Below are 12,583 nucleotides of genomic sequence, written 5' to 3' on the forward strand. Positions count from 1 at the left end.
TTCCATATATGGGAAGTGGAGGCCACGCCCCCTTCCCATGCCTTATGTGGCAGGACTTGCCCCACCCCCCAAGCCATTCCTTATATGGGAGGAGGCCACGCCCCCCCTTGCCTTTCCTTATATGGCAGGACGAGGCCACGCCCCCTCCGATCGACTCAGCCAATCGCCATTCCCTCTATGGGAGGAGGCCACAACCCCCCACCAGTGCCTTTCCATATATGGGAGGCGGTCACGCCCCCATTGCCTTATATGGGAAGAGGCCACGCCCCCTCCCGCCCACCCGTTGCCATTCCCTGTAAGGGAGGAGGAGGTCGTGTCTGTTCCCTCCATGCCCTTATATGGGGCAGAGGCCACGCCTCCTTGCCGGGTCCCCAACCCCCATTGGCCACACGCCCTTGCAGCTCGGCCAATCAGACGCCAGCTCCACGCCCACGCCTCCCCCCCTTCCCTTTTATGGTGCTCAGGGGCGGGGCCAAGCCGAGGCCACGCCCCCTCCTCCTCCTCCCCCCCCCCCCACGTGACCCCTCCCCTACCGCAGGCCGGGGGGGCGGGGCTTGATGGGGCTGGGCGGGGCCTATCCGCAGCGCGGAGGCCTCTGATTGGCTGCGAGGGGGAAGGGGGGGCGGGGCTATGCAAATGAGGTGTCGATAGCGGGGGGAGGGGCGGGACCCGATTGGCTCCTCCCCCTCCTGCGGGTCGGGAGGGGGCGGGGCCTCGGGGGGGGAGGGGTTAATTATTGATGGTTAATTAATAACTAATAAAGGCAACGCCTGGAGAAGGGCTCGGACTGGGATATTATGGGATGGAATGGGGTTATAATGGGGTATAATGGGGTATAATGGGGTTATAATGGGTTATAATGGGGTATAATGGGGTATAATGGGGTTATAATGGGTTATAATGGGGTATAATAGGGTATAATGGGGTATAATGGGGTTATAATGGGGTATAATGGGGTTATAATGGGGTATAATGGGGTTATAATGGGTTATAATGGTGTATAATGGGGTTATAATGGGTTATAATGGGTTATAATGGGTTATAATGGGGTTATAATGGGTTATAATGGGGTATAATGGGGTTATAATGGGGTATAATGGGGTTATAATGGGGTATAATGGGGTTATAATGGGTTATAATGGGTTATAATGGGGTATAATGGGGTTATAATGGGGTTATAATGGGGTATAATGGGTTATAATGGGGTTATAATGGGGTTACAATGGGTTATAATTGGGTATAATGGGGTTACAATGGGTTATAATGGGTTATAATTGGGTTATAATGGGGTTATAATGGGTTATAATGGGTTATAATTGGGTTATAATGTGTTACAATGGGGTTACAATGGGTTATAATGGGTTATAATGGGGCTATAATGGGAGGAACTGCGAGGCACTGATTGGACCAAACCATTCCATTATAGGGGGGGTCCAAACCCCCCATAAACCACCTTTATTGCCCCAAAGCGCTTTATACCGGCCCATAGTGGTCCATACTGGTCCATACTGGTCTATACTGGTCTATACTGGGCTCCTTTAGGCTTCAACGGGGGGGGACCCGACCGCTCCTTTTTGCTCCCCCACCTTTGGATCGCTCCATCCAGGGCCTGGCTCAGCTTCAGGGCTCGGCGCTGGGGGGGAAGAGACCATTATAGGGGCCCTATAGGGACCCATAGAGCCCCATAGGGACCCATAGAGCCCCATAGGGACCCATAGAGCCCCATAGGACCCATAGAGCGCCCCCCCCATTGACTTACAGCCAAAGCTTCATTCTCTTGGAGCCTCCTTTGCTGCCCCTTCCATAGGGGGGCTGGGCGGCCATCTTGGAAAGGGGGGGGTCAGCCCCATAGAGCCCCATAGAACCCCATATATCCATGCAGAGCCTCCCCATAGAGACCCATAGACCCCCACAGACCCACCCTATAGCCTCATAGACCCCCATAGAAACCCTTTATAGCACCATAGAGCCCCCTTATAGCCCCAAAGAACCCCATAGACCCCCCCTATAGCCCCATAGGCCCACATAGAGCCCCCCTATAGCCCCATAGACCCCCACAGAACCCTGTTATAGCCCCACAGACACCCATTATAGCCCCATAGACCCCCCTTATAGCCCCATAGACCCCCATAGAGCCCCCCTATAGCCCCATAGACCCCAATACACCCCCCATAGAGACCCATAGACCCCCATAGAAACCCTTTATAGCCCCATAGAGCCCTCTTATAGCCCCAAAGAACCCCATAGACCCCCCATATGGCCCCATAGACCCCCCCTATAGCCCCATAGACCCCCATAGAACCCCGTTATAGCCCCATAGACCCCCCATAGCCCCATAGACCCACCGTATAGCCCCACAGACCCCCATAGAACCCAGTTATAGCCCCATAGACCCACCCTATAGCCCCATAGACCCCCATGGAACCCCGTTACAGCCCCATAGACACCCCATATAGCCCCAGAGACACCCATTATAGCCCCATAGACCCCCCTTATAGCCCCATAGACGCCCATAGACCCCCATAGAACCCCATTATAGCCCCATAGACCCCCATAGACACCCCCTATAGCCCCATAGACCCCCATAAGCCCCTAAGCCCCGCCCCTTACCCACAAAGGACCAATCAGGGAGGTCCCTCAGGGGTCCATATCCGGCCGTGCTGGGGGCCCAGCCCTGCCTATGGGGGGGGGGGGGGGGGGGGGGCACAGCCACACAGGGACCCTATAGGACCCCTATAGCCACGCCCCCCCCCATTGACCCCTATGGCTCCGCCCCCCACGTGCTTACACCACTCGCCATTGGCCGACGCGCTGGGGTCGTGGGGGGGTCAGGCGCTGCCATTGGGCCTTGCGCTCGGCTGGGGGCGGGACCACGGGGGGGGGGCGCGGTCAGCGAGGCCACGCCTCCCCATGCCCATATATGGCCTAAGCTCCGCCAAGCGCGCCCGCGCGCGCACCCCCCCCCCCCCGGCGCCTTCTATGGCGCAGCCCCGCCCCTCCCCGCGCCAGCCAATGAGCGCCCTCCGCAAGGTCCCGCCCACCGCGCCTCTAAGCCACGCCCCCTCATTAACATAGCGCGCCTCCCCCCCCCCGCGCCTTATATGGCAGAGCCCCCGCCCTCCCCACGCCGACCAATGAGGCGCCTCTACCCCCTCCTGTCACCCCGCCCACCCCTCCTTATATGGGCATAGCCCCGCCCACCCCTCCCCGCGCTTCCCCCCCGCGCTTCCCCGCCGCTCACCGAGCCGCATGATCTTCCGAGCCGCCATCTTTGCCGCCGCCGGAAGTGACGCCGCCGGAAGGCGCCGCCCCGCCCATTTCCGCCCGGTCCCGACGCGCTTTGCGGCGCGCCGCCATGTTGTACGGACCGCGGCCGCCGCCATGTTGTCCGCAGGGCGCCGCCATTTTGGCTCCCATACACCCCCATAACCCCTTTATAGCCCCCTATAGCTCCCCTATAGCCCTCTATACGCCCCATAACCACCCATATACCCCTCAAAGACCCCCCTATAACCCCCCCAACCTTACACCCTCCCTATCCCCCCATTGACCCCCCATATCCCATAATAACCCCCCTTACACCGCCTATAGCCCCATTGCCACCCTCTTTACAACCCCCATAAGCGCCCCTTTACGGCCCCCATCCGCTTCCCGCCGCGCCGCCATCTTGTACGGCGCCTGCGCGCCGCCATCTTGCCCCTCCCCAGCGTGCCGCCATCTTGTACGGCAGCTGCGCGCCGCCATCTTGCCCCTCCACAGAGCGCCGCCATCTTGTACGGCTCCTGCGCGCCGCCATCTTGCCCGCTACGGCGGCTCCTTAGGGCCAATCTTCCCCCCCCCCCCCCCACTTCCAGCCCCCTATAGACCCCATAGGCACCGTCTATAGGGTAAAGGGCGTTTATTAAGGGGGGGCCCCCCCCTATGGCTTCACCCCAATGTGTCCTTCCATGGGCGCTTGGGGGGCGAGGGGGGGGGCGGCGGGGGGGTGGGGGGGGCCAAGGGGTTGTTGGCGAAGGTCTGGCGGAGGGGTCCTATAGGGGGCAATGGGGATATAGGGGTCAATATAGGGGGCAACGGGGATATAGGGGGCAATATAGGGGGCAATGGGGATATAGGGGGCAATAGCCATAGGGGGCAATGGGCATAGGGGTCAATGGGTATAGGGGGCCATAGGGATCAATATAGGCAGCAATGGACACATGGGTGTATATAGGGGTCAATATAGGGGACAATGTCCATAGAGGGCAATAGGTACAAGGAGTAATGGCCATAGGGATCAATATAAGGGGCAATGGATACAGGGGGTAAAGCCCATAAGGGTCAATGCCCAATGGCCATAGGGGTCCATAGGGGTCAATGGCCATAGGCATCCATAGGGGCCCATAAGGATCCACAGGGGTCAATAGGGGCCCATAGGGTTCAATGGTCATAGGTATCCATATGGGACCATAGGGGTCAATGGGGGCCCATAGGGATCAATGGCCATAGGGGTCAATAGGGGCCCATAGGGATCAATGGCCATAGGGGTCAGTAGGGGCCCATAGGGTTCAATGGCCATAGATATCCATAGGGGCCCATAGGGATCCATAGGGGTCCATAGGGGTCAATAGGGGCCCATAGGGTTCAATGGTCATAGGTATCCATATAGGACCATAGGGGTCAATAGGGGCCCATAGGGATCAATGGCCATAGGGGTTAATAGGGGCCCACAGGAATCAGTAGGGGCCCATAGGGTTCAATGGCCATAGGTATCCATAGGGGCCCATAGGGTTCAATAGGGGCCCATAGGAATCAGTAGGGGCCCATAGGGCTCAATGGCCATAGGTATCCATAGGGGCCCATAGGGGTCAATAGGGGCCCATAGGGATCAATGGGGCCCATAGGGGTCAATGGGGGGGGGCTCACCCTTGGCGGCCATGTCCAGGTGATGGCGCAGGCGCCATTGGCGCTGCTCCCCCTGCTGAAGGGCCTGGGCCTCGCGCCACTCTGGGGGGGGCAATGGGGGCTCCATAGGGCGGACCCATAGAGCCCCATAGAGCCCCTATAGAACCCCCACAGAGCCCCTATGGAGTCCCATAGAGCCCAATAGAGCAGAGGGAGGGGGCGTGTCCTCGGCTGGCCCCGCCCCCCGCGGCACTATACCGCCCCCTGGTGGCCGCGCTGCAGCGCGCTGCCTGCACCCCTCCCATAGCCCTCCATAGGCACCCCATAGAGCCCCATAGACACCCCATAGAGCCCCATAGAGACCCTATAGAGCCCCATAGACCCCCTATCCCTCCCATGAATACCCATACACCCCCATAGACCGCCATAGCCCTCCAATAGAACCCCATAGACCCCCATATCTGCCCTATAGGCCCCCATATCCCCCCACAGACCCCATTATTCCCCCCATAGAACCCCATATCTACCCCATAACCCCCCCTATCTGCCCCGTAGACCCCCCATAGACCCCTATAGAGCCCCAGACCCCCATATCTACCCCTTATCCCCCCAATAGACCACTATAGAGCCCCACAAACACCCCTATCTGCCCCATAGACCCCCCATATTCCCCATTAGACCCCCATATCCCCACCATACACCCCCATATCTACCCCATAGACCCCATTGTTCCCCCCATAGAACCCCACAGACCCCCATATCTGCCCCACTGACCCCCATAGAGCCCCGTATCTCCCCAATATCCCCCCTCAGACCCCAATATCTGCCCCATAGACCCCATTATTCCCCCCATAGACCCCCATATCTGCCCCATAGACCCTCGTATCTCCCCCATACCCCCCTTTAGACCCCCATATACCCCATAACCCCCCCACATAGACCCCCATATCCCCCCTATAGACCCCCATATCTACCCCATATCCCCCCTTAGACCCCCATATTCCCCCCATAGACCCCCATATCCCCCCTATAGACCCCCATATCTACCCCATATCCCCCCTTAGACCCCCATATTCCCCCCATAGACCTCCATATCCCCCCATATCTACCCCATATCCCCCCTTAGACCCCCATATTCCCCCCATAGACCCCCATATCCCCCCTTAAACCCCATATTCCCCCCATATCTACCCCATATCCCCCCATAGACCCCCATATCCCCCCTATAAACCCTCATATCTACCCCATATCCCCCCTTAGACCGCCATATTCCCCCCATAGACCCCCATATCTACCCCATATCTGCCCCACAGACCCCCATATCTGCCCCATAGCCCCCCATAGAGCCCCATAGCCCCCACCTTGCTTGAGCCTCGCCACCACCCCCTTCTCCTTCGGGCCCCCCCCCGTCCCCCCAGCGTGGGGGGGCAGCCCCAGGCGGGAGCGCAGCGCCGGCACCCGCAGCAAGGCCGTGTGCAATAGGCTGAAGGAGTTCGACGTCAGCCAATAGGTGAAGATGGCCTTGGGAGGTGGGGGGGGGGAGCGATCAGCCAATGGGAGGCGAGGACGCCCGGCGGCAGCCAATGGGAAGGGAGGACGCAGGGCGCGCATCTCCCCCCCCCCCCCCCCGTGGAGGGTCCCGCATTAGAGCGCCCCCTAGGGGCCGCGGGCAATAGGCCACGCCCCCACCGAGGCGGTGCCGCGTTCCTATTGGCTGCGGCCGCGGGGCTCCGCCCACACCTTAAGCTCCGCCCCCCCCGGAGGGTCCCGCATTAGAGCGCCCCCTAGGGGCCGCGGGCAATAGGCCACGCCCCCACCGAGGCGGTGCCGCGTTCCTATTGGCTGCAGCCGCTGAGGCCCCTCCCACTCCCCAGGCCTCCTTTCCCCATTGGCTCCTCTCCCTGGTGGCCACGCCCCCCCTCCCCAAGCCCCTCCCACCTCATTTAGCCCCAGCCCTTATGCTCCCCCCTCCCTCGCCATTACCCCATAGATCCCCTGCCCCATAGATCCCACCCTATAGATCGTACCCTTTACATCCTGACCCATAGTTCCCCTGCCCCATAGATCCCACTGTGTAGATCCTGCCCCACAGATCCTGCCCGACAGCTCCCACGCCCCATAGATCCCACCCCACAGACTCCACCCTATATACCCCACCCCACAGATTCTGCCCCATAGCTCCCCTACCCCATAGATCCCACCTCGTAGCTCCCACCCCATAGATCCCATCCTATGCATCCTACTCTATAGCTCTCACTCTATAAATCGGACCATATATAACCCACCCCATAGCTCCTGCCCCATAGATCCCGCCTCATAGCCCCCCTGCCCCACAGCTCCCACCCCATCGCTCCCACCCCATAGCTCCCACCCCATAGATCCCGCCCTATGGCTCTCACACTATAGATCGAACCTTATGTATCCCACCCTATAGCTCCCACCCCATAGCTCCTCTGCCCCATAGCTCCGGCCCCATAGCTCCCACCCTATAGCTCCCACCCCATCGCTCCCACCCTATAGCTCCCACCCCATAGCTCCTCTGCCCCATAGCTCCCGCCCCATAGCTCCCACCCTATAGCGCCCACTCTATAGCTCACACCCCACAGATCCCACCCCATAGCTCCCGCCCCACAGCCCCCCTGCCCCATAGGCGCTCACGGTGGGGAAGTGCAGCACGAAGGGCAGGCAGAGCAGGGGCAGCAGGCGCAGGACCTGGCGCATGGCCCCCGCCCCCGGGCTCGACACCCCCGTCTCGGCCCCCAGCTGCATGAATGGGGGGGGGGGGGGTGGGGTGTGTGTGACGTCACGACGCAGGCCACGCCCACTTTCCCACGCCCGCTTTCCCACGCCCCCGGCCCATTCATGCTCTCTGGAGGCCCCGCCCCATAGAGCCCCATTGAGCGCCCCCAGCCCCATAGGCACCCCCAGAAGGGCTCAGCCAGCCCCATAGAGGCCTATAGGATCCCCCCCATAGCCCCATAGAACCCTACATAGCACCCCTATAACCTCCTAGGTCTCTCCCTTAGCGCTATAGGGCACCCCTATGGCCCCATAGAACCCCATTGGCGCTCTTCTCCAGCCCCATAGAACCCCATTACCCCCTCCCCACCCCATAGAGCTCCATGTAACACCCCATTACCCCCCTCCCCACCCCCATAGCAACCCATAGAACCCCACTGACCCCCTTCCCCAGCCCCATAGAACGCAATTACCCACTCCCCAGCCCCATAGCACCCCATAGATCACCCCATAGAACCTCATTACACCCCTCCTCAGCCCCATAGCACCCCATAGAACCCCATTAGCCCCCTCCCCAGCCCCATAGAACCCCACTGGCCCCCCTCAACAGCCCCATAGAACCCCATGTAACACCCCATAGCACCCCATTACCGGCCTCCCCACCTCCATAGCGCCCCATAGCACCCCATTACCCCCCTCCCCAGCCCCATAGCACCCCACAGAACCCCATTGACCCCCTCCCCAGCCCCATAGCACCCCATTAACCCCTTCCCCACCCCCATAGCACCCCATTACCCCCCTCCCCAGCCCCATAGCACCCCTTTACCCCCCTCCCCAGCCCCATAGCACCCCATTAACCCCTTCCCCAGCCCCATAGCACCCCATTAACCCCTTCCCCAGCCCCACAGCACCCCATTACCTCCGTCTCCAGCCCCATAGCACCCCATTACCCTCCTCCCCAGCCCCATAGCACCCCATTACCCCCCTCCCCAGCCCCATAGAACCCCCTTACCCACTCCCCAGCCCCATAGCGCCCCATAGCACCCCATATAACACCCCATAGAACCCCCTTACCCACTCCCCAGCCCCATAGCGCCCCATAGCACCCCATAGAACACCCCATAGCGCCCCATAACCCCCCTCCCCAGCCCCATAGCGCCCCATAGCACCCCATAGAACACCCCATAGCGCCCCATAACCCCCCTCCCCAGCCCCATAGCGCCCCATAGCGCCCCCCAGACCTCAAGCACGAGGCACATGGAGGCCGTCACCAGCACGGGCAGCACATAGAAGGGGTCCGGGGCCGTGAGGTCAGGGAACCAGGCCAGGCCCCCCCATTGCAACCCCGGCACCGGCGCCGCCGCCATCTTCTGCAGGGCCAAGAAGAAGGAGACGAACACGGGGGTCTGCAAGGCACGCACAGGGCACCCTATAGCACCTATAGGGCCCTATAGGGGACTATTATGGGCTGGACCCCCCCCCCCTCTATGGACCTGGATAAGGGGCACCAGGAAGCCCCGCAAGGGGTTCAGGTTGTGGCGCCGTTGGTACCCGACCAGCTCCGTATAGGCCCGGGTCACTGCGGGGGGGGGGTAAAGGGGAGGGGCTTAAGGGGAGGCCACGCCCCCTGTCCTTAAGCCCCGCCCACTCCATTCAACCCTATGGCGCCCCCCTCCGTTCACCCCTTCCCCTTGGCCACGCCCCCCTTAAGCCCCGCCCACCCCATTCAACCCTATGGCGCCCCCCTCTGTTCATCCCTTCCCCTTGGCCACGCCCCCTGCTGTTAAGCCCCGCCCACCCCATTCAGCCCTATGGCGCCCCCCAGAGCCCATTCACGCCTTCCCCTTGGCCACGCCCCCTCCGTTAAGCCCCGCCCACCCCATTCAACCCTATGGCGCCCCCCTCCGTTCATCCCTTCCCCTTGGCCACGCCCCCTCCCCTTAAGCCCCGCCCACTCCATTCACCCCTATGGCACCCCTACCAGGCCATTCACCCCCATTACCCCATAGCCCCTCCCCTTTCCCTTATATGGGCCCCCTTAACCCCTCCCCTTCCCCTTATATGGGCCCCCTTAGCCCCGCCCCTCCCCTTTCCCCTCCCACCCCATTACCCCTTCGCCCCTTGCCTTCCCCTTGAAGCCCCGCCCCTTTGCCCTTATTTGGCCGCCGTAGCCCCGCCCCTTTGCCCTTATTTGGCAGCTCCCCCCCCCCCTTACCCTCCCTCTGGTCGCTGCCCCTGCGGGCCTGGGCCAGGCTCTTGGAGAGCTGCTGCAGGCGCGGGGTGTGCAGGGCCAGGAGCGCGGCCTCGCGCTGCGCCCGCACCAGCAGTGGCAGCAGGGCCACCCGCACGCATAGGGTGCCTATAGACAACATACAGGGACCCTATAGTGACCCTATAGACCCATAGGGGTACATAGAGAGCCATAAGGATCAATAGGCATACACACGACCCTTCCATAACCTGCAGCAGCAGAGGCAGCAGGGCCACCCGCACGCATAGGGTGCCTATAGACAACATATAGGGACCCTATAGTGACCCTATAGACCCATAGGGGTACATAGAGAGCCATAAGGATCAATAGGCATACACACGACCCTTCCATAACCTGCAGCAGCAGAGGCAGCAGGGCCACCCGCACGCATAGGGTGCCTATAGACAACATACAGGGACCCTATAGGAACCCTATAGACCCATAGGGGTACATACAGAGCCATAGGGATCAATAGGGATAGACACGACCCTTCCATAACCTGCAGCAGCAGAGGCAGCAGGGCCACCCGCACGCATAGAGTGCCTATAGAAAACATATAGAGCCCCTATAGCCGCTTATAGATCCATGCGCATACATAAAGAGCCATAGGAATCCATAGGGATAGATAGAGCCCTTCTGTAACCGGCAGCAGCAGAGGCAGCAGGGCCACCCGCACACATAGAGTGCCTATAGAGAACATATACGAACCCTATAGTGACCATATGGGTCCATAGGGATACATAGAGAGACATAGGCATCACTAGGGAGAGATAGAGCCCTTCCATAACCCGCAGCAGCAGTGGCAGCAGGGCTACCCGCACGCATAAGGTGCCTATAAAGAACATATAGGGACCCTATGGGGAGCCTATAGAACGCTATGGACCTATAGAATACATAAAGAGTCATAGAAATCAATAAGAATAGACAAGGGCCTTGAATAACCCAGAGCAGCAGCGCCACCCGTGCACACAAAGCGCCTATACTGGGCCCATATAGAACCCCATAGCGACCTATAGAGCCTATAGGAACCCATAGACCCCCATACAGATCAATAAGCGCGCATAGCAACCCATAGGGACCCATGCAGCCACTCTATAACCCCATATGGCCCTTCCATAGCGCAATAAGGCCACGCTATAGCTCTATAGGGCGCCACAGAGCCCCCCTATAGCCCCATAGAACCCCATAGAGCACAGAAAGGGGGCGTGTCCTCGGCTGACCCCGCCCCCCGCGGCACTATACCGCCCCCTGCCGGGCGCGCCGCAACGCGCCACCCGCAAACCCCCCCCCCCCATAGTCCTCCATAGGCAGCCCATAGAGCCCTATAGAGCCCCATAGCTGCCCCATAGCGCCCTATAGGGCCTCACCTGCGGCAATGGCCCCCCACCAGGGCAGCCCCAGGTCGAGGTGCAGGTACTGGAGGAAGTTCTGCACCAGCCCCACAGGGGTGAAGGCCCCGAGGCCCAGCTCCTCCAAGCGCACCTCTGGGGGGCCCTGCCCCATAGCTTGGGGGGCCAGACCCATCGCAAGGGGGTCCTGCCCCATAGCAACAGGGTCCTGCCCCATAGCAACAGGGTCCTGCCCCATAAGCGAAGGGGTTGGGGCCATAAGGGATGGTTCCTGACCCACAAGCGGAGGGCTCGGACCCATAGCGGGGGGGTCCTGACCCATAAGTGGGGGGCTCGGACTCACAGCAGCCATAGGGGCTGTGGGGCCAGGCTGGAAAGAGGAAGGGAAGAAGGGGTCAGAATGGGGGGGGGGGGCATAGAGATACCATAGCGGCCCATTACACCCCATAGAGCCCCACAGAGCTCCATACACCCCCCATAGACGCCCATAAAGCCCCATAGAACCCCATAAACACATCATAGACCCCCACAGAGCCCCACAGAGCTCCATACACCCCCCATAGACGCCCATAAAGCCCCATAGAACCCCATAAACACACCATAGACCCCCCCAGAGCCCCATAGACCCCCATACAGCCCCACAGACACCCCATAGACCCCCCCAGAGCCCCACAGACCCCCATACAGCCCCACAGACACCCCATATAGCTCCACAGAGCCCCATAGACCCCCATACAGCCCCACAGACACCCCATAGACCCCCCCAGAGCCCCATAGACCCCCATACAGCCCCATAGACACCCCATATAGCTCCACAGAGCCCCATAGACCCCCATACAGCCCCATAGACACCCCATAGACCCCCATACAGCCCCACAGAGCTCCATAGACCCCCCATAGAGCCCCACAGACACCCATAAACACCCCACAGACCCCCATAAAGCCCCAAACACACCCCACAGAACCCCACAGACACCCATAAAGCCCCATAGCCACCCCACAGACCCCCATACATCCCCCGTAGAGTCCCATAGGCACCCCACAGAACGCCAGACACACCCCATAGCCACCCCACAGAGCCCCACACCTGCGCACCGCCGCTGGCCAGGCCTCTCCTCGCAGCTCCAGGCCCCAACGGGGGTCTCCATGGCCAGGGCGGGCCCCGCAACCTCTGCGAACGGGACGGGACCCCGTTTAGATCCCACTGGACCCCGTTTAGATCCCATTGGACCCCGTTTAGATCCCACTGGACCCCCGTTATCCCTCACCTGCAACCGCACCGCCCTCAGCATCGCCGCCGCCATCTTGGCTCCCTGAGGTGAGGCGGGACGCCAGGGGAGGGGGCGTGCGTGATGACGTC

At 60.9% G+C, this 12,583-nt stretch overlaps 2 protein-coding genes across 5 annotated transcripts; both read right to left on the reverse strand.

Moving 5' to 3' along the window:
* Positions 1–1,454: 1,454 nt before the first annotated feature.
* On the reverse strand, positions 1,455–3,430 carry MRPL52 (mitochondrial ribosomal protein L52). The gene is made up of 5 exons (XM_080631849.1): positions 3,242–3,430; positions 2,789–2,858; positions 2,611–2,678; positions 1,760–1,824; positions 1,455–1,633 (listed from the first exon to the last, which is right to left on the reverse strand). The coding sequence occupies exons 1-5, from the start codon at positions 3,381–3,383 to the stop codon at positions 1,514–1,516; spliced, it is 465 nt and encodes a 154-aa protein (XP_080487975.1). The 5' UTR covers positions 3,384–3,430; the 3' UTR covers positions 1,455–1,513.
* A 461-nt stretch (positions 3,431–3,891) lies between these two features.
* OXA1L (OXA1L mitochondrial inner membrane insertase) lies at positions 3,892–12,545 on the reverse strand. Of its 4 annotated transcripts, none has more exons than XM_080631851.1 (10): positions 12,492–12,545; positions 12,311–12,394; positions 11,242–11,593; positions 9,839–9,982; positions 9,117–9,202; positions 8,865–8,993; positions 7,543–7,647; positions 6,246–6,405; positions 4,906–4,986; positions 3,892–4,031 (listed from the first exon to the last, which is right to left on the reverse strand). In XM_080631851.1, the coding sequence occupies exons 1-10, from the start codon at positions 12,525–12,527 to the stop codon at positions 3,928–3,930; spliced, it is 1,281 nt and encodes a 426-aa protein (XP_080487977.1). In that variant the 5' UTR covers positions 12,528–12,545; the 3' UTR covers positions 3,892–3,927. The 4 variants fall into 4 exon arrangements, with proteins under 4 accessions (XP_080487977.1, XP_080487976.1, XP_080487978.1 ...); XM_080631850.1 differs by having other exon boundaries at positions 8,865–9,029; XM_080631852.1 differs by lacking the exon at positions 7,543–7,647 and having other exon boundaries at positions 8,865–9,029.
* Positions 12,546–12,583: the final 38 nt, after the last annotated feature.

This window comes from Psittacula echo, assembly GCF_963264785.1.
Source record: "Psittacula echo genome assembly, chromosome: 19".
Taxonomy (NCBI): domain Eukaryota; kingdom Metazoa; phylum Chordata; class Aves; order Psittaciformes; family Psittacidae; genus Psittacula; species Psittacula echo.

Excerpts from the sequence above, each read along its gene's own strand:
- OXA1L (XM_080631850.1), bottom strand. The coding sequence starts at position 12,527 with ATGGCGGCGGCGATGCTGAGGGCGGTGCGGTTGCAG. Across the intron at positions 11,594-12,310 it reads TGGCCAGCGGCGGTGCGCAG|CCTGGCCCCACAGCCCCTAT; the intron begins GTGTGGGGCTCT and ends TCCTCTTTCCAG. Across the intron at positions 4,987-6,245 it reads GGTGGCGAGGCTCAAGCAAG|AGTGGCGCGAGGCCCAGGCC; the intron begins GTGGGGGCTATG and ends TGCCCCCCCCAG.
- MRPL52 (XM_080631849.1), bottom strand. The coding sequence starts at position 3,383 with ATGGCGGCGGCCGCGGTCCGTACAACATGGCGGCGCGCCGCAAAGCGC. Across the intron at positions 1,825-2,610 it reads CCCTGATTGGTCCTTTGTGG|ATGGCCGCCCAGCCCCCCTA; the intron begins GTAAGGGGCGGG and ends CCCCTTTCCAAG. Across the intron at positions 1,634-1,759 it reads AAGAGAATGAAGCTTTGGCT|CGCCGAGCCCTGAAGCTGAG; the intron begins GTAAGTCAATGG and ends CTTCCCCCCCAG.